At 47.3% G+C, this 21,332-nt stretch overlaps 1 protein-coding gene and 1 long non-coding RNA gene across 11 annotated transcripts in view; one reads left to right on the top strand and one right to left on the bottom strand.

The window, feature by feature from the left end:
* Positions 1-16,987, top strand: part of FRMD4A (FERM domain containing 4A) — an 849,800-nt gene extending 832,813 nt beyond the window's left edge. For 7 of the 10 annotated variants that reach the window (XM_059892529.1, XM_059892528.1, XM_059892530.1 and 4 more), the window contains 2 exons: positions 273-369; positions 13,700-16,987. In XM_059892529.1, the coding sequence (XP_059748512.1) occupies positions 273-369; positions 13,700-13,802 (200 nt within the window). In that variant the 3' untranslated portion in view covers positions 13,803-16,987. Of the gene's footprint in view, positions 1-272; positions 370-1,998; positions 2,071-13,699 lie in introns of all 10 variants that reach the window. The other 3 variants (XM_059892527.1, XM_059892524.1, NM_001192267.1) reach the window with 2 other exon arrangements.
* LOC132346889 (uncharacterized) lies at positions 3,251-14,291 on the bottom strand. Its single transcript, XR_009496859.1, has 3 exons — positions 14,203-14,291; positions 10,631-12,102; positions 3,251-9,593 (listed from the first exon to the last, which is right to left on the bottom strand). It is a non-coding gene; the product is annotated as an uncharacterized lncRNA (long non-coding RNA).
* Positions 16,988-21,332: the final 4,345 nt, after the last annotated feature.

The raw sequence follows: 21,332 nt of genomic DNA, 5'->3' as shown, positions 1-21,332 counted from the left end.
GCCCAGGTCCCCCCTTCTGAGGACTGTGGGGACTGTCACTATCCTTGTGGCCACTTCCCAGTGGCAAAGCAGGGGACCTGGAATCTCAGGCGAGCTCGACCCACATGGAGCTAGAACGGCTCAGGAGAGAAAACGTAATTGGCCAGATGTGGGGAGATGGGCTGATGTTTTCCCGTCAGGACCCTGCAGCGGGTCCTGGGAGCATCTCTGGAGGGAAACTTCTCCACTCCCCTGGGTCTGACCCCTGTCTTTTCTGCACCACCCACACGCAGCTGCCTTACCTCAAAGCCAGAGAAGCTCAACACCGTCGAGTGAAATCGGAGCGACGCCCCCCAGCAGCCCCCACCACATCCTAACCTGGCAGACCGGGTGAGTTCCCTTGGCAGGCCTCTGATTCTCCCTCCCAAGTTCTGGAACCCTCCTCAGCCTTCTCTGTGGGTTAGAGGATAGCAGGTATAACATCCTAGTAACAGAGGGCGTGTCAGCAGAAGAACGATGTCCTGGGAATGATGGACGGCACTGGGAAACTCCCTCCTCTCCGGGGAGGCCCAGGCCCTGGTAGTCCCTCGTCACCCCCACCCCTTCCAGCGTGGTCATTTTATTCAGCTGATTCTCTCTACTGTCTTTCAAAGCTGGTGATAATCCCAAAAATGTGGAGGAGGTGAGTGCACTTCTTTGACCAGATGTCTGTGTTTGGCAGACGTTTTTCAGTTTCTGCACATTTATCTCTAGTGATTTTTAAGCCAGGCTTTGTCTTAGTGTTTGACAGGAGAGCTAAGATTGAGTGCTTGCTGTGTACTCAAAGACCAGGAGCTTCTTCTAACCTGTATCAGCTTATGTAATCCTTACTGCAACTTTGTAAGGGAAGTATCCAGACTTTTTTCTGTTCTATAGATGAGGCTCAGAGAAAGTCAGTGCCTTTTCATCTTACACAGTTGGATGACCCTGTAATTTCAGCCCTGCACTCTGTTACCCCAAACCAAAGCCTTGTCTTTTTCCACTAAGCCAGTTCTTAAAATGCAGTACCCAGACCAGCAGCATAAGCATCACCTGGGGTATTGTTAGAAATGCACAAACATCTCGGGTCCATCAGTGACCCACTGAGTCAGAACCTAAGTCGAGGGTGCAGGGCACTGGCAGTCAGTGTGGTGTCAAGCCCTCCAGGGGATTCTCATGCACTCAAGTTTGATGTCACTGAACACCCCACACTGCCTCTTACTCCTCTTGAATTAAAAGAGCCTGCAGTCTCAGCTGCCAGTGTTCTCTGTCCACTCTGTTTGGTTTGTCTGTTGGGCAGCAGCTACCCACTCTGTCCTTACTACACACCTTATAACACTTCCTTACGTACCATCTGCACTCCAGCTCTAGCTCCTGTGGTCAGGCAGCTGCTGCAAGGCTTCGGGCCCAAGAGTCTCAAGAGGACAGACCCATAAGAGTGACCTTTTGTGTATATGGTACCTCCACTGACTAAGCCATCTCCCCCCAAGTAAGGACTTTCTGATTTCAGGGTGTCTGTCTGGCTCCTCCACATTTTCTGGATCACACCCAGTCTCACCTGCTCCAAACATATGACTGCCAATGACTGACAGCAGGCTGTGGAGCTTAGGAGCACCTTTACCCTGGAGTGGGTCTGGGCAGCTGCCTATGTTTGATCACACACAGCTAGTGAGGACACAAGACCAATTTGAAACAAAAAATGTTTGGTTGGTCGTTAAACTCTTTTATCAGATTGGGCTGAATTATCATTAATGAAGAATAACTATTCTGTGATGTGATGATAAAATGAGAAGTAGTGCCAAAGTCTGGCAGCCTTCCTAACAAAACCAAAGTGATCTTTGTGAGTTGTGCCCGGGGTTGAAAATATCCTATTTGTCACTAACACCTGGGTGCATGTCAGCTGGGCTTTGCAGTGTATTGATAAGCTACTCATCGTGTCTGTCAGTTCCTCTCTTTAACATGACCTCTCTTCTCTTCCTTTTCCTGCTTTCCTTGGTTCAGAGAAGCAACAGAAAACTCGCCCATTATGGATGGGTCCGAGTCTCCAGCCCACCAAAGTACTGATGAATAGAGGTATCGTAAGGGAACGTGTTGTTCTTCCAGCCCTTCCCCTTCCCTGCTCATGAGTCGGAGATCTCACGTGTGGTGCAGGAGTTGCCTTTGCTCGTATGGATCATAATTTCCAGGGGGAAACATCTGAGTGGTGTGGAAGCTGTCATCTTCATGTCCTATCTCTAGATACATGTGGAACTCGATGTCTGTGTCTGTTTCTAGGTCTCTGATATTAGATATAGATTAGATGTTAGGTAGTCCCACTGCTCCTTCCCCAAAGAGACCTCAAAGTGTGTGTTAGACCTTCCTGGGCTCTTTGTATATGCAGATACTTGTAGAATCTTTGACTGGTTTTTGTAACCAGTGTTTGTTGAAAAGAATAGCATCATGCAGTTTACATCTCAAAGCACCAGGGGCAGACTGAGTTGGTCTAGAAGCATCTACCACCCCCAAGTTCCTCCCAGTGTTTTTTAGTGACAGCTGTCCACTTTACCAAATGCTGTGCATTCCAGCATGGGGTCCACAGACAAGCCTTGTCCCCCATGTCACCCAGGAGTTTGGTAGAAGGTAGACTCTTGGACCTACGGAATTCAAATCTGCATTTTTAACAGGACCCCTGGGAGAATCACATGCATGTTGGAATTTGCAAAGCCCTGCTTCAGTGGGCATAAAAACGTGAACACTTGGTCTGGTTCCTATTCTTAAGGGGTGACAAAGTATTGAAATTAATAGCATTTCAAGGGTTAACTAAGAAGATAATGATACAGCTTCTTTCAAAGCCACTTCCGAATGGTAAGTTTACTCAATCAAAAGATGGCAGTGCTAACTCTTGTAGCACTTATGTATTCAATACTCTGAGACGTGGGGAGAGGAATCCCTTCTGGTTTCTAGAGATGCTGTGTGAACTTGGCTTCAAAGGCCCAGGGTGGGAGCAGGGGCTTTGAAAGGCAGAGGCTGAGGAACGCCCTTCCAAGGGAAAAGCACAGATGTAGAAACAAGCCGGGGTGTGTGGGGGAACAAGAGAGCGCCTTCCTGCTGTAGAGAAAGAGCTAGAGCTCAGTCTGAAAAGTAGGGTGGGACAAATCCTCAACAGAAAGAGAGACAACAACTTTTGCTGCCCTGAGCTGACACATGGGGGGATTCAGAAAACGGGCTTAACCTTTGCGAGGAAGGTGGTATTAAAAAGCAAAATTCAGCTGAGTAAATTTGAAAGATCCTACTGGCTTTATTTCAGTGATTTGTGAATCAAGGAGCTTCCAGTCCAGCAGAAGGTAAAGAGCTCCGAGATGCTGCACAAAAAACAGAGATGTGCAGGCACGCACAGGCAGTTACACCAGGTGAAGAGGCCGGGTGGGGACGGCCCAGTTGCTGTCCTTAAGGGGACAGCAGGCGTCTGGCGGGTGACGTACTCATCATGCGGTTGGGGGATTCCATTCCTGGGGGAGCTGAAACTGTAAAGTCAAGTCTTGGTGTGATGACGTGGAGCTTAGCCTATACAACTGCATTTCGGGTCTGTTGTTTTTAACAGTTCTCCCCTTTTCATCCAAATGTAAGGCAGTAGGGCTACCCCCAGCTATGGCTCTGGGGTTCTTACCGGCTTTTTGCTCAATCTCTGTGTGGTCTTCACAGGTCATGACACTGAGTTCACATTCTTTCAGTCAGTCATTCTGTTCCTTTTCTGATGTTCTGTTCAATGGTTGCCTGTGGCTGCAAAGCTGTATTTAAAGCTTTTGAGAGAACACAGCACCCTACGGTGACTACTCTTGTAAACAGAATGACCCCTAGAGAAAGACTGTGTTGGTTGGGCTGCTGGCCTAAGAAAGTACTGGGCTTGTTCAGTAATCTTCTGTGGCCGAGTCTTAGCTTCCCCCGAAGTGTCGTCGAGGTGCACGGGTGTGGGTCACAGCACAGACATCTCCTTGCTCGGCTAAAGGCTGTCAGAGGCTTGTCTCATCAGGAACAACTGTGGTCAGTATAGGGCTTTTTTATTGGGCAGCTGTTGCTTTACCAGCAGGGTCTGCAGTATCTTCAAGAGGTAAGGAGAGATTACTAATCATGGCCTCCTTTGCATCAGCTCTTGGCCAGGGGATGAGGGGTCTGCCAAAGAAAGCAAATTTTGAAATCTCTGACTCCTGCCTGGGAATTCATGTTGAATCTGTGGCTAGGGACTTGGAAGGTGACAGCCCTGGAAGCCAGTAAAAGGGAAGGGTTTGTAGACAGCACAGGTGGCTTTATTCTGGTCTCCCTTGCCTTGTGTCCCTTTCTCTGTACACAGCCTGGATGCAAGGTTTCCTGGGTCAATAACCAGAGACAAGGAAGCAGACCCCCAGGGTTAAGGAGTGGGACACATTAGAGATGGGGGCTGGCTGAGCTTCGATCCAGAGAAACCGAGGCCCTAGAAATCAGGGAGAAGCTGTGATGGGCAGAAGTACGTAATCACCAGCATCACAGTGTTAATCATTCAAACAGTCGTCTGGAGGTTTGGATCTGTCCCCCTTTGCGGTGGTCTGAGATGTGGGGACAGTGGCATTCTCTCTCCAAAGCAGAAAGATGGACAGAAGAATCATAAAAAACCTTCACAGAGTAAGAGTTAGGAAAAGGATGGTCAGAGAGGGAAGGAGGAATGGAAAGAAATGTCCTTGATTTGACATTTTGGGAGGAAGCAGTCTTACCTCTGTGGTAGCCACTTCTCTCCCTAGTCAGTTTGGTTTGAGATTGCCAGCTTTTGCGCAGGAGGGGAGGGACCAGAAGGTAGGTGGAGCCTTCATCCGTTGTGATGTCTCCACCCAAGGTTTGGTGCCTTGTGATTGGGCAGCCATGTGGCCATTGAGAGCTCATGGTAGGTTACTTTCCATAAATCTCACTTCTGCAAAAGCATTAAGGTAAAAGATCTGTCTGTAAATAACTTAGCTCAGTGGTAAAGATCTGATGAGAGTTCATTATAATGAAATCGATGAGGAATTCGTGTTGAATTCAATATAATGTTATTTCTGTGATATACAACTTTTAACTTTTTATCTTATACTGGAGTATAGCCAATTAACAATGTTGTGATAGTTTCAGGTGGACAGCAAAGGGACTCAGCCATACATATACTACATGTATCCATTCTCCCCAAACCCGTGCCATCCAGGCTGCCACATAACATTGGGCAGAGTTCCCTGTGCAGTACAGCAGGCCCTTGTTGATCATCCGTTGTGTCCATGTCCACACTGATGGACAGTGTGTACGTGTCCACCCCAAACTCCCTATCTATCCCACCCCCTTGGGACCATAGATCATTCTCTGAGTCTGTGAGTCTATTTCTGTTTTCTAAGTAAGTTCGTTTGTTACCATTTCGTTTTAGATTCCACACAGAAGGGATGTCATAGGATATTTCTCCTGTGTCTGGCTTCCTTCGCTCAGTGTGACAATCTCTAGGTCCATCCGTGTTGCTGCAAATGGCATTACTTCATTCTTTTTAATGGCAGAGTAATAGCCCATAGTGTATATGTACCACATCTTTATCCACTCCCCTGTGATAGACATTTAGGGTGCTTCCTTGTCTTGGCTATTGTAACAGTGTTACAATGAACATTGGGGTGCATATGTCCTTACAGATGTTTTTCTCCAGATATGTGATAGACAGCATTTTAAGATAACCAGAATTATGATTGATAACGTTATACCAAGATAGATTTTTAGAAATTTCACACAATTTCTAGAGTACTTAATAACATGCATCCATACAAATAACTCAAAAAGGTTTATCATCAGTTAGTTGACAATGTGTCCCGTGTATCTGAACAATAAAACTAATTAGTATAACATCTTTCATAAGGTAAGAGACAGATCCTTTGAAGTCTGATTTAAGATAACCGTAAGGAAATGGGGTACGATGGTACTATAGTTGACAAGATGTGTGTGTCAATTCGGGCAACTTGAGTTCTAATCAGAGAAAGGTGAAAAGAGGCACCGGGAAGCTTGGCTGCAAAAGTTTTACCTTTGTAGCTGACATCGAAGGGACTTCAGGTGGTGTGTATGATGGCACGAAGGATAGGGGAAAAATCAGGTTACAGGCAGACCAGGAAGTCGCCAACATCATGGACAGATAGGAGTTTTAAATGGAAGATCCAGAGTCTGAAAGGTCTCTTCCCTGGGCAGTCAGTCACCTGGGAGACACAGGCAACGGGTTATCCTCCCGATCAGGGAGCAACAGAAGCAGGCAAAGAGAAGAGAAAGCAGGTGAGTGGAGGAGTCTGGTTAACTCATTATTGACCAGGGGAGTTCTGCAGAAACTAATGCTTGTGGCTGTGAGCTGGCTGGCCAGAAACTGTTGTGTCACTAACACTTTGTGGGTTATTACAGTCACTAGTTACATCTGACACACCTGGAAAGTCTTCCAATTTTCATGAAATATTGTCTTCCATCCACTCTTACGTAGAAGCAAAGGAGCATTCTCCAGCACTGTGAGTTTCACGTTCATTTTCTTTATCAGAATCAATCACTCAGGATTTTTGTCTCCTTGTTAGTCTAATTAAATGTCTCTGAATCAGAACTATATTCTGAAAAACTACCATCTTCCAAGACACTAGTATATATGTCACTTGGAAATCAAAGGAAATACCTGCATAAAATTCTTCACTGAATTCTATGAAATTCTGAACTTCTTCACTCAAAATTTCACAATATGTCATTTTTTAAAATGTCACACTTATACACAAGGTTGGAACAGAAACCTAACAGAGCAAACTGTGATCATGACGATCACAAGTTGTATAATGAACCCTTGATCAATGTGAAGCTCTAACAGTTTCTCACGGTGCTATTAATTGTGTCACCCTCTAAAAGTGTATTGATATGTCTCTGGTCAATAATGTGTTAATAACCCCCCACCATGAATTTCATAGTGAAGGAGAACAGGTGTAGAAATCAAGTTAGGTTACGCAGGCCTGGCCCGGTGTCTGGGGACCGCTGTCCACATCATCTGCTTCTGCTGCCAGGAGAGCCTGAGGGTGAGACTGCAGATGGCTCTGCTGTCCGTTCATGTCCTGTGACTCCTTGCAGGTGGGACAGAGGTTTTCAAGCTTAGCTGTGCAGGGACTGGTGAGCAGTACCAGAAAAGGTCATTTCCCAGGAGGGGAGCAGGAGTCCTTCAGCTGGTGTCTTTTTCAACGGACATATTCTCCAGCAAGTAGTGGGCAAGTGGTATCGGTGGCAGGTTGTAATCTTGTTCAGCATAAGTTTCTTCAACCTGAGGAGGAACTGACAGTAGATGACCAGCGATTTTTTCATGGGTTCTGTTGGGTAATGGGAGGGTCAGAGTGTGGAGAATGAGTCTGTTTTTCAAAGGCAGGGGACCTTAGATTCAGAAGGCCCAGGGACAGCACTTTGGTCGCCTCCTCATTGGGTTTTAATGATGTCACCAGTCTTCTGTCCTGTCCTGAAGGCAGCCTGTACAGCAGAAGCAGGGACTCTGCGGAGTTCTGAGGCTGCCAGCCAGTGAAGTGAGTTCTCAGTCACTGTGCAGAAATGATGCGGGTGCCCCATACAGGGAGGATGTTTTAAAGTCATTTCTTTGCTACAAAAGAGGCAGCTGCTTATCAACAGGAAAACGCTTCTACCCAGCAAAAAACATACAGCTCATGACCAATACGTATTTGTCCGTTTGTTTACTCGTTGTTAACAATTATGTTTAATTAGAAAATTTCTCTTGCCATTAAACAGCTAGCCAATGTCTTATCTTTTTACAGACACATTTTGTAACCAAGATAACATGAACTTATTTGAATAGTAAACACAAGTAGAATCAAATTATGTCTGCATTATATCAATATTTAACACACCTACTTTGATCAAACCAACAAATGTAAGATCACTCTTGATTTATCCCAGATCATGTAAATTTGAAAAATGTTTGGGCTAAGTTTCTGTATTTCTGAGTTTTAGAATACTGAATTTGATAATCATTTTTCTTTAAGCCAATTAGATGCATTTTTTACAAACTGATTATATAGTACCAGTCAGAGGCAGAAACACATTACAAACCTACCATCGGTTCAGTTCAGTTCAGTCGCTCAGTAGTGTCCAACTCTTTGCGACCCCATGAATCACAGCACACCAGGCCTCCCTGTCCATCACCAACTCCCGGAGTTCATCCAGACTCATGTCCATCGAGTCAGTGATGCCATCCAGCCATCTCATCCTCTGTCGTCCCCTTCTCCTGCCCCCAATCCCTCCCAGCATCAGAGTCTTTTCCAATGAGTCAACTCTTCGCATGAGGTGGCCAAAGTACTAGAGCTTCAGGTTTAGCATCATTCCTTCCAAAGAAATCCCAGGGCTGATCTCCTTCAGAATGGACTGGTTGGATCTCCTTGCAGTCCAAGGGACTCTCAAGAGTCTTCTCCAACACCACAGTTCAAAAGCATCAATTCTTTGGCGCTCAGCCTTCTTCACAGTCCAACTGTCACATCCATACATGACCACAGGAACCTACCATGTACATACACAAACATACAGACAGATGCAGGGGTCGGGAAGCTTTGGTTTTAAAATTTTAGCCATGAGACAGGTACAGTAAAGCAGAATTTACTAGTTTATAGAAAAATTGTTTTATCCAAATCCTGTTTCTGGACATTCGAGTAAGTTAAACTTACCTGCTCAAAATAGGAGTTCCTTCAAGGACTTTTCTTTCTTAAATTCAGATCTTTTACAATGTCTGCAAGCATTCTGAAATGAATGGTCTATGTTTGGGGATTGATAAAAAGAATAGGTGGCCTTTGATTTGCTTCTAAACCTGTGATTCTATTTTTGTAAAGATTAGGTTTATAAGACCAAGGACAGGGTGCAATGTGAATGACATCACAGGCTGTCCCATGCCTCCAACTATATCATCTTCTGTTTGCTTCTGTAGATCATGAAGAAGATTGACTAAGATGGAATTCAAAAGATTCCTATGCTCCAGATTTAGAGCTTTGTCTCTGGAATGTTCTTCTTTCCCTCTGGGTACACAGTTTCATTTTGACTTAGGAACTTTATCCCCAATAGGTTCTGAATATCAGCTTCCAGTTTGGCCAACTTCTGACCATAGAGCCACATAAACAACCTTTTAAATATCTTGTCAGGAGGACAAACAGTAAATATTCCTGGCCATACTGAAAGACCTCATGGATGCAAAGAGGCATTCCCAAAGAGGGTGCCAAGGATACCACCCTTCCAGATCCAGAGCCACTCCCATAACCAAAAGGGAAGACTCAGTTCGCCCTTAGGGCTGGAACCCATCAGGCAGGACCTCAGCTACAAACAGGTGCAATTTACATTTCTGTGGTATTCGCCCAACCTGACGGTCACCAAGTTCTCAGGACACAAGACAGACAAGAAGGCAACAATGGCCCCTGAGAGAGAAAAGATCAATCAGTGTGTCTGGATTTGGAAAGGGAGGGGTGTGAAAGTTTACCTTTCTCTCTCAGCTGGCCATGGCAGGCAGATTCAGGAGAACTGACTCTGGTCGGGATGCTCACCCTGGCTGTTGTCTGCCCGATTGACCAGGATCCCATTTGCAGGCTCTGGAACAAGTAGGGTTTAGAGTGTAGCTTCACTAGCTACTGAGATTCAGCAAGGTTTTCCATTAATTTTATTATTAGTTTCCCCTTGGCTATGGAAGGGAGTAACTGGAAGCAGTTACAGGAGAATCCCATGAAGTCCCATCAACCCTGGGAGAGCCCAGGGGGTGGGGGGGGCTTCCTCCTTTGGGGATAGATTTAGGGGTGTCTGTACAAGCACTAACTTGACAGGCTTTTGTTACAATCTCGCAGTCTCTTCCAAGTGGGGAGAGAATGCAGACAGAGGACAAGCAGAATGAATCCAGGAGGAGTTAAAGTTTTACTCTTACTTTAGGTATCTCTTGTGTCTTTAAGTTTTTTATTAGCCTTTTTCAGTGAGTTTCAGTGAAGCTATACGGGAATTTTGAAGCCTTTTGCAAGCTTTATCATACCGACTAAACTAGGCATCCCAATCCACCTGTTTGATGTGGACTTCTGAAGTGAACAATCTTGTGTAACGGGAACACTCCTCCTGGTGGCCACCGTTATTCTAGTTTATCTTCAGTAAGAGCAGTCCATGTGCAAGTGGAGAGACCACAATGTCTTTTAACATAAAACCGCTGGGGGTAGTTCCTAAGGTGGTGGTGGGGGCACTCTTAAAACATTTAGGTGACTGGGATCCATTTGTGGAGTTTTTCCTAGAGCAGAGAAAATCCTCGAAAGCCTCAGGGGTAAACTGAGGGCCAGGACTCAGGTCTGACAGCCTGTCTCTCACAGGAGACTTCCTTTTCCCGGTGGACGGCCGGTGCCCCGTATGTCAAGACCCCCGACCAGGGCTTCCTCAATACACTCAATTTTCTTGCAGGTGGCCGGGGACGTGTGCCCCTTCTGGGCCGTGACCACATTTTCCTACCTGGGAGCCTGGGCTCTGGAGATGGTTGTCTCTCATCAGGTGCTTGACCCATGCCCTCCAATTTTTGTTTTAATTTTTCTCTCAGGAAAACTACATGTTTAAATGTAAACCAAGTGTACTCTAATTCAGAAACTAAAAAAGTACTCACCAGAAGGACAATCTGTCTTTGTCCAAATCTGGAATAAAGTTGGAGAGAACCCAAAACAGAGGAATCTTGGACTCTGAAGTCCTCTTGGGATCCCAAGGCTGTCACTGCTGTTAAAAAAAAAAAAATTCAATTAAGTAAAAATCTTGTTGGCTTCATTTATTCAAGTTGCAACCCAATTCCCTGTGGAATTAGAAACTGTCTAATTCTAAATTAGTCCTGTCTTACAAACCTAGTCTCTACAAGAACAGAAATGCAGCTCTGAAGCCATTCAAAGCTCAGCCAACCTTTTATCAGTCCCTAAGCAACCCCTCTTCATCTCAAAAGCGGGGGTGGCGGCGGGGAGGGTGCAGACATTGTAAAAGACCTGGATTTAGGAAAGGAAAGTCCTTCTTGGAGGAACTCCCATTCTTTTCCGGTGCCTTTGAGATGGGAATGTTCCACCTGGTCCCCTCCAGGAACTCTAAACCCAGGCCAGCTCTTAGAAACTTCAGAGAGGTAATTCTTATCAGAAGGAAAAAAAGAGAAGCAAGGGTATGGGGAGCTTAGGTGAATGAAAAACCTTAAGTGTCTTCTCCACAACTGAGCAGCTAACCTTAATTTATTCCAGCTTCCAGAAACATGACTTGGACCCAACTGTTCTTTTATCAGGGCTTCCCAGGTGGTGCTAGTGGTAAGGAACCCACCTGCCAGCACAGGAGATGTAAGAGACGTGGGTTTGATCCCTGGGTCAGGAAGATCCCCTGGAGGGGAGGGCACGGGAACCAACTTAGCATGTATGCATGTTCTTTTATAAACTAGAGGGTTTTGCATGATAGCACCTGCCTCACGGCTGAGGGCAAACAAGGAGCTTGGTGGTTCTCTTTCCATCTCTGCCTTTCCTTCCTGCCCCTGGTGGTCACCTCCTCAGGAGGAAGCGGTCAGCCTTGTACTGAGAAAGCCACTTGTCCACACTCAGTCACTTGCCCATCTCTGACCAGTGACTGGGATTAGAGGACTCCACTGGTCCCCCTGGGCCACTTGGCTCCCCTCAGTGAGGGCAGGAGGGACACACTGGTGGAGGGCACCACCAGGTCAACACAGAGAGAGAGGGCTCGCCCTCCCAGTAAACAGCATATGTCCACGTGGGGTCCAACCACCTTCTGCCACGGAGTCTCTCAGGCACAACGGTAAGGTCAGTTGTCAGGAGGAGAGTGTACAGGGTGAGTGTGATGGAGTCAGCCACTTATCACCTGAAGACAGTGATGATGGCCACAGCCAGTTCCAGAATTGAGGACCTTCGTGTCACTTTGCTTCTGAAGCCACCTTTCAGCATATTAACCCCAGCATACATTTCAGGGGATCCAGGCACAGGACTCTCTTTAAAGGCCACAGTATGCTCCCAGAGGCCTTTGGTCTTGCTGCGTTGATGGGTTTTTTTAAAAAGCCAGATGAGAAACCTTCACAAAATCCAGAATGCCTTCATCCCCTTGTTCCTAGAAAAATGACAGCAAATCAAATAAAAAAATGGTGATAATGGCTTATGCTCAGTCATAAACTGGGACACGACATTGTGTATAAGATGCTCTTAAACCCACTGTTGTCTGCATCTCCTCCTGCCCAGCACTGGGCATGGAAAGGGTCAGCAGCGGGCAAGGGGAGAGATCCCCTTCTGTCGTTTATGCTGTTTCCAGACAGGTGTTTCTACCCCCAGCAGCATGTGCTCTGGGAGGTCAAACTCAAAAATCCAGCCTGAACACCACCGAGACCTACTAACCGAGAGGCACCAACCAGTGTCACTCACAGGAACGTTACTCAAAACCGAAGGCTGAGGTTAGAGGCCTGCGGGTTTGGAATCAGCACAAGTGAACTCTCTGGAGTTACTAGAAGTAGAAGCTCAGCGTGAAGGAAGAGCACACGAGGTGATCCAGGCCATCCTGCCTACAGCTGCTTCCGCACAAGGCGTGGGGGTCAGCCGTCCCCACGTCAGGGCCTGCGGGGCAGGACAGGAGAGGAAGGCAGGAACCCTCTCCTCAGGCGGCACGGCTGCCTTTCTGAACCAGCCTCTGGGAGCCTCCTGGGCAAATTCAGGCCTATCTTCACTAAGATGAGGTGTGATCTTCATCTTGCCCTGGAAGAGCTAGCTCAGGATGAGTGCAGAGGGACTATTTTTCCAAGGAATGATGCCGAGTAATGGTTCTGTGCTTTGACATAGCCCTGTGATGGCCTCTTGATACGCAAGAACTACAGCTGACCCTTGAACACCACAGATGTGAATGCACAGGTCCACTTATACTCAGATAGTTTTTCCAGTAAATACGCAGCCAGCCTTCATATCTGCTGAGCAGGAACCGCAGATATGAAGGGCCCACTGTCCTTCCATCAGGGGCTCAAGCAGCCTTGGACTTTGGGATCCAGGCGGCTCCTGGACCCAATCCCCTCCAGATACCCATGGATGACCGTACCTCCACCCAACCTGCATCGTGACACGTACCTGAAAATCTTTAACGGCCTTTCTGTACACTTTCACTTTGAAAATATATATTTTCAATACTTTTTTGATCATCACACAATACATGTTATCAAGTAAACAGCATTTAAGACTCCATTCAAAAATATCACCTCAGTTTCACTACAGGGAAACCTGCCACTTCAAATGTGCTTCCAGGACAGAATAAAAATCTAGTAAACTTAGTTATGCCTGGAGTCTGAGGGAGGACAAACCAAGCAACTATTCCGAGAAGAAAAGAATCCTAAGGACTCCAGCCCGAGAGGTTCTAGGCCTTGGCTGCACGGAGAGTCACCTGGGGCTTTGAAAGCTCCTGATACACAAGCACACCCCAGACCAATTAAGCTAGCGGGGCCGGACAGGAGTGTTTCGAAGGCTCCCGGGTGACTCCCACATGCACCCGAGCCTGAGGACTGCTGCATGTTCGCTCCCTCTCCCTCCACAGACGGTCAAGGATGTTTTCAGTCCCCGAGAGTCTGCTGTCCACAGCACTGTCCCAGGCCCTGTGAACACGTCCTTCTGAATGCAGGCTGCAAAGTGTCATTCCCCACTAACGGTCTCCTTTTCTCCTTGGGTCCCTGCAGGAGCTACGGTGACAGCTGTTTCCTGGACTCTTCCCTCTATCCAGAACTAGCTGATGTCCAGTGGTACGGGCAGGAAAAAGCCAAGCCCGGGACCCTTGTGTGAGCCCGCCGGCCTCCACCTGACCGCCTCGCCGCCATTCTGAGATCACCTCACTGCCTCTCATTTGCCTTACCCAGACGCACTGTCTCCCTGCACCAGCTTCAGCCCTCAGCACTTTTTTTCTCCCGTCTCCGCAACCCCTCACCCTCAAAAAACCTGACTGAGGAGACATTCTGGAAGGTTCCGGTCCCACTGTGTGTCCCCTGGCTCTCTTGCCCAGAGAGCCAGGCACCAGTCCTCAATGGCATCTTGGTGCCCCCCCACCCCTCCGTGACAGCCCCCAGGCCAGGAACCGGCGGGGAAGCTGGTTGGCATGGATTCCCGTGGACCAGTGGCACTGGCCAGACCAGGGAAGGGACTTAGCACAGGGTGATCCAGAAAGACTAGGGAAGCCGAGGCCCACCTGCCACCTGTAGGCCATCCAAGCATGTTGTGAAGAGGCTGCCTCAGGGGAATATTCAGCTGAAATATTTCCTAGGAGGAGTGGCTGTTGGCGGAGGGGGAGAACGGAAACAGGAAGCTGAACACGTCAGAGACGCATCCGAGGATCACAATCAGTTCTACGCTGCCAAAGATTAAAAAAAAAAATAAAAACACACACAAAAAATTAAGAGGGCCCAAGAGGAAGACATTCCTTCTGCAATGAAATCTCTTAAATCCTCAACTGCTACCACATCCCACATGTGGAAGTCGACCATCTGTGACGTGTCCCCCTCTATAACCCTTTCCTGAACATTCACCTCCCTCTCCACCGAGAGCCTGAAAACTCACCCAATGTGATGGGCAAGTCGGAGAGCCCCCAGCTAGCATTGCTGACTTGGATCTCCACGAGCCTGGACGCGAAGGAGAACAGCCCCGTGGGGAGCAACAGAGAGTCCGCTCGGCCCCAGCCTGCATGGGGGTTCAGTCCAAGACACAGAGCTGCTTTCCTCTGGGGATCTGTAGGAAGCGTAAGGTGATGGTTGCCAAAAGTGGTTCTCTCTCATTAAAACAACCAGTAAAAGTGTATCCTATTTTTTCGCACAAGGTGTTTCATTTGATTTTTTACGGGAAGCCAAGGGAAAAAAGCACATTACAATCCATTAAGGTATTTACCTGTCACGGCCCATTTTCTGTTTGTTAGCACTTGTGTGACAAAGAGCTCAGATCCGACGTCTCAGCACCCGGTGACCACTGTGTCACTTCTTCCAAGAACCCAACTATGCCCTTAGATAGGAAGACTGTACTCACGTGTCTACTAGCTGGCAGGCAGAGCAGGGTTGAAAAAATATATCAGCTCCCGGAGGGCCCGGATGCCTGTGACACCATCAGCTACCTTGATGTATCACGGTCTGCAGGTACCAAAAAAGGAAGAGGGAAAACAGGTGTGTGGGAGCTGCCTGTTTACATGTGTGTTGAGCTATGCTCAGTACACAACTGGAAAGCCATCCGTTTCTTCAAAGGCCTCAAAATACTTTTCTAATACTAACAAGTGCACACTCTGAGTTGGCTTGTTTCAAATGGCACAAACACGGTCTCCACAGAGATGGGACGCTGTGCTTACCTGGCGCAAGTAGGGGGGTGTGGGGGGGGGTTAATTTTTTTCTCACTTATAATGACTTTTCCTATTGGAAAGGCAGTGGACAGCCAGACAGGAGCTGGGTTGGCTGTAGATTTGTGGGTAAGCAGAACTGAAGCTAGCTTTAGCATAAAAAGAAAAGTCTTTTTTTTTTTTTAATGTATATGTAATCCAAGAATAACAATAGACTCTACCAGACCAGAAGGGTAGGAATGGATACTTACCAGTGGTTAAAAACGCAACAACCACGGTGTTTCCCCCGCCGCAGCTCGGAAAACACTGTGGGATTCCTCTGGGGTGCGGAGCAGGCTGGGGCCAGTTGGGACGGTTCAGGGCCTGGCTCCCTGGCTGTGTTGGTGATACCAGCTTGCGGAAGGGAGTAATATTCATAGAACACTCTGGGGGTAGACCCTGCAGGGTAAATAAAATTGATGATAATGTTATTAAAGGATTCTGGGGATTGACATGGGGGGAGCGGTGCTGCTCTTACTTTGACAGTCAAGAGTTACAAACAGCAAGTTTTTTCCCTTCCCATTTGGAAACAAGTCTCTACGAGGCCAGATTCTTTCTCCCAAAAGAAGATGCACAAATAATCAAACTGAACTCTGTGCCACAGTTAAAAGTCAGAAGGGAACTAGAGGAGGTGACAAGCTTATATGGCTACAGGGCATACACAGGGACACTAGTTTGAAATCAAGTTGGAAGTCATCTCGATCAAGTTTTTAGCCCAGCTGGGTTATAAGGAATGACAGACAAAAATTCTCTCTCAACACGTGGGTTTGGGATTCAGGAGGCAGAAAGGAGTGGAGGTGGGGGAGGCGGGTGGAATTACAGTTCAGACGAACATCCTGATAGTCTGGTAGCAAAGACGGAGATTAAGTAAAACAGGTTTTACTGTTGAGCTGCATTCATGTTCCTACAAGATGTACATAAAGTGTTGGTCCTGTGAGACCGACATGATTAATGATCAGTGTGGTGGGAAGTGATATAGTTATTGTACACAAGCACTGGCAAGCTCTTTATATTTCCCTATTTCTTTAAAGCAAACTAAGAGGAAATACGAAACCCTGGTCTGAAATAAAGTCCCTATTGGATTCTTTGGATACGTGTAAGAAACTGCCTGTTGAGCCAGAAGGCTGGTAAAAACACCTACATCAGCCTTTGTTGTGAGACAGGTGGGTTTTTTAATTTTCTTATATGCAGGTGAGTGTTGCAACTGTTCAAATTCCACTTTGTTTTCATTCGGTATTAGTTTAGTTCTTCATAGAGCAAACCCCATCCAGGTGCTATCAGATGACCAGTTACTGCTTAATTAACTAGGTGTAAAGTTTTACATATACATTCATGTCAATAGTTTATTACAAGTTGTGTAAAACGGACTCTAGTTTAATAATGGGGAGGAAAGGATTAGGTTGCTCCTGAAACTGACTTGTAGAGCATGTAAGATGATTTTACTGGATTCTGTTCATCTGTAATCAATGACAAAGATGTATGTTGTAGACAAAGTTGCAGAATTAAAAAGAAATCTGCTTTTAATTTATTCTTTTTGTATTAAGAATTTGTATAGTACCTTTACATTTTGCAAAACAGTGTTGTCAACACTTATTAAAGCATTTTCAAAATGAAAAGATCTCAGCTGCCTCTTGGACATTCTGTTTGTGTCTAACTGATCAATGCCTATGTACGCTCCAAGGAGCTGTAATTCAGTTGCCTGTGTCCTCATCGGGCTCCTTTTTTTGACAGGCCAACTGAGGAGACAGGCAGGCAGCTCAGCCTTTTTCCTACCACTGCTGTTCATTGTACCACAGCTCAGACTCCATCCCCCACCCTCCAAATCCTATCACCAAAGCAACAGCCCGCTGGGCCTGCAGGTACAAAGCCCTGCACTGAGGGACACAGCAGTAACGGGCTGACTTAGTGGGAGCCTTTGCTGCCGTCGCACCCTGGCCCCCTAACCCACACTGCACCTCCTCACTAGCAAGGAACTAGAAATCTGACGGGCAAAAGCACCCCAGGACGGAGAGCCTGGCTGAAACATCTGCCGCTAGTGTGGGCTAACCCTCCCAGAAAGGGAAAAAAGCCACTGAGAACAGACTCAAAGCACATCTGAAGCGAGCCCATCAGGACAGCATCTTACACCAAAGCCTGTCTGTCCTTGGCAAAGCTACCAGGGCCTCCTATCAAAAGATAATCAACACTGATTTCAAACAAATAGGATCTTCTGTTAATAAGTCTTTTACATGTAAACATGTTGCTGCTCAGGAAATAAATCTACTGTCTCCTATTAAGCTCTATCACCTGAAAGCAACCAACCCACAGGAAGATGGAACTTTCCCGTTTCACACACACACACACACTCCCCTTACACTGTGACAAGGCAATTCCAAAAAGTCATTATTTTGGTTAGTAGAGAACACAAAGTAAATAGCTGGTTCCTGTAGAAAGCATTAAAAATAGGTCTTACTCCAAAACACCAGTTCCAACAAGCTCAGACATGAAATTCCTCTAAAAAGAGGAATATCAGAGAAGCCCTGATGGGGGTCAGCCAGCAGGCAGTGGCCACAGCTGAAGTCAGCCTTTCCCTGCATGTTCTGCAGTGGTCCCAGGTCCTCTGCATCTAACGGAAGAGGGTAAAATGAGCCCGGCAGATAGGAGATAAGCAAGTGTGTCAGTGGGATCCCTCAGGGATCTCTCGTTCAAGAGGCTGCCTGGTGAGATAGCAGAGACGAGCAGACCGGACAGAGACACGACCTCTCTCTGCCTTGCACAGAGTCTCACTCCCAGCACAGTCAGTATCTATCCAGGTAAGAGCTGAAGGGCCTGTACTGCAATTCAGGAGGATGAATCTGCAGTTCAGCAGGTTAGCTGATAAGGCTCATACATGTGCAGTTGCACCAAAATTTATTTTTTCATCAGAAACCCACTTTACTCTCCATAAATCTTTATCCCCATAAACAAGTAGTTTCCTTTTTTCACCCATTCATCCTATTTTCCATCAAACCCTTTCTAATAATGCTTCCCTTCCTCCCACTCTACCAAAACCCCTTATCAAGGTCAAGGATGACTCTCCACATGCAAGGGTTAATTCTCTTAGGTTAATTTTGTAAGGTGACTTACCAGCAGCACTGGGCATGGCTGATCCCTCTTGCTTCCTTCATGGAAAGACTCTTGTCACTTGAATCCAGGACAGGACATCGTCTGGTTTTTCCTCCTTAATACAGTCAGGGCTTCTGCCCAGCTCCTTGATGGCTTTTGCTCCATCTCCCCAAGGTCTACGCACTAGTGTCCCAGAGCTCAGTTCAAGCTTTACCGTGCAGTCACTTCCTGTAGCTCTCATAGTGCCCATGGTTTAAAATGTCATCTGTGTGCTGTTGCTGCTAAGTCACTTCAGTCGTGTCCAACTCTGTGCGACCCCATAGACGGCAGCCCACCAGGCTCCCCCGTCCCTGGGATTCTCCAGGCAAGAACACTGGAGTGGGTTGCCATTTCCTTCTCCAAAGCATGAAAGTGAAAAGTGAAAGTGAAGTCGCTCACTCGTGTTCGACTCTTCACGACCCCATGGACTGCAGCCCACCAGGCTCCTCTGCCCATGGGATTTTCCAGGCAAGAGTACTGGAGTGGGGTACCATTGTGCTAAGGGCATCTGTACTTCTCCCTGGACCTCCTCTCTGAAACTTGTATATCCTGCAGCCCACTCAACAGCTCCACACGGATGTCTAATGTGCTAACACATCTGGAAGTGAATTTCTGAGCTACCCTCCAAATCCGCTCCATCAGTGACGTCCCCCAACCAAGTTAGAGGCACCTCCAGTCTCCCAGGGCTCAGGCCCAAATCCTTGGACCCACCCATGATGACCTCCTGTCCTTGTCGCATATGCAGCCAACCAAATGGATGTGAAATCCCTGCCCTTGTTCTCTTGGGGGTGGAGGGAAAGAAATAATAATGTATACAACACATTAGAAGGTTGGAAGAAAGCAAGGTTGGTCAGTGGAAGATTCAGCCTCTGACAGGTGGAGATACACCTTTCCTCCAAGTAAGGTAAGAAGAGGTGGTAAGTGTGGAGGCAGCGACAGACCTTAGGCCTGTGTCCGTGTTCCACCTGCTGTGAGGAAAACTAGGTGAGGCCACCTTCCAGATGACAAGGGAAAGACGGAGGATCGGGATGCAGCGGTCACGGGGAGAACAGCCCCAAGCAGAGAGGGGGTGGGGCACGCACTCCAGGCCTCTCTCGGTGCCCGAGGACACTGGACACAGGGTGGGAATCCCCTCCAGTGGCACCGCGGCGGGGTCGGGGAGCCATCGGAATGAGCCAGGCCCAGGTTGTGTGGGACAGTGTGGCCAAAGGACAACAGGGGAAGAGAGAAGACGGTCCTGGTGAGAAACTGGAGTGATGATGATGGACTCCAGATGGATTACGGAGAAGAGCAAAGCCAGGAAGATGCCGAGGAAGTAGAAAGAAGCAGAGGAACGAATGCAGAGAAGGTGTTGAAGAGACTGAGGCAGAGCAGAGAGGGAATTAAAGGGAGAGGGCACAAGGACAGGACTTCGCGACTAGACAGGAGGTAACACCAGTTTCCCCGGCATCTTGGTTCTCCACGCTTGGGGTGAACCCCACGAACTGGGAGCAAAGTCCATGTGTGCTGGAGGGAAGCCAACCTGAGCTGAAGGCTGTGGGAAGGGGACCCATCACACTTCCCCTCAAGCAGGAACCAGAAATCTGGCTGCCAAGCATGTCAATTATTATAACAGAAAAGACTGTTAACCAGAAAGTGAAGAGGTGACAGGAAAAGGGGGACCCTGAGGTATCACAGAGATGAGAACCACAGGAAAAGCCACTGGTCTCAGGGCTGGAAACAAAGACAAGGGACTCTGAAGACTTAGAGGTTTGAGGAGCTGGGAATCAAACCTTTGAGACCTGGATGCTGCTCGGGTGGCTCGGGTGCCTCAGGAACTTGGCGGGACCCCACAGAGCTAGGATTCAAATGTCTGGAGAGGAGCACTGGCTGATGATGCTGCAATGGTTCTACAGAAGTGTGGAAAACCTGTGAGCAGGGACCACCTCCTCTAGGAATGCCAAGTGTCACCGTGGGCTGCAGGCCCACGGCGGGGCCACCACCACTGGGGACAGGTAGTGAACACGGAGGAAGAGGGCCTCCCTCCCTCCTAGGGGCTCCTGTCTCCCACGTGGCCCATGATCGGTAGAACCTAACACAAAGCCAGTCGCAGAGGAGAAATGTGGTCTGCAGAGCCTGATCCCAAAGCAGAGTGTGGCAGGTGCAGGGGAGAGGCTGTCAGTCAAAAAGTAATTTTCTATAAAGGACAAAAACCATACATACCTTTTTGGCTCAAGTTTGTGTAATGTCTGTTACTGCCCTAGAAGGAACGGTGGTAGTTAACAAGTCAAAGCATACCAAGATACTTTCTCCCCGAATGACAGAATCACAAGTGTATGTTTTCTCAGATATCTTTCTCACCCACAGAGGTATCCGGAGTTTATTCCTCTCAAAGTCACTCCTAAGCCTAGTGGAGATTTGGGAATAACTCAGAGAGGAACAAGAGTTCGATGCCTCTGTCCTACAGAGTGACACGAATCTCTACCACAGGTCGACCTCCGTCTGCTCTGCAACCTGGCTGTCTATGGACTGCCATTAACACACACTGGGTCCGGGTTTTCCTGCAGCTGAAGCAACCTGGTGCCGATACCCACGAGCTCATTCAGGTGAACACTAACATGCTTAACACGTATCTTATGAGAATGGCAAAAACGCACCAAGTCTTAATGAAATGGCAATCTAGTACCACTACAACGTTTAACAATAATACAAAAACACATTATTTCTCTCCTCTCAAATCCCATACGCAGGCACTGCACTATGCAAAGATTATTTTATTTAGGATTCACATGACTTTTTATAAAATCTATCTGGTAAAGATAGCTGACAAAGGTTATGTCAATATCTGAGCTAGTGATAAG

This window comes from Bos taurus, chromosome 13 (assembly GCF_002263795.3).
Source record: "Bos taurus isolate L1 Dominette 01449 registration number 42190680 breed Hereford chromosome 13, ARS-UCD2.0, whole genome shotgun sequence".
In the NCBI taxonomy this organism is placed as follows: Eukaryota; Metazoa; Chordata; class Mammalia; order Artiodactyla; family Bovidae; genus Bos; species Bos taurus.
Note: the sequence above shows the minus strand (reverse complement) of the source record. Positions and strands in the feature narration are given on the sequence as shown.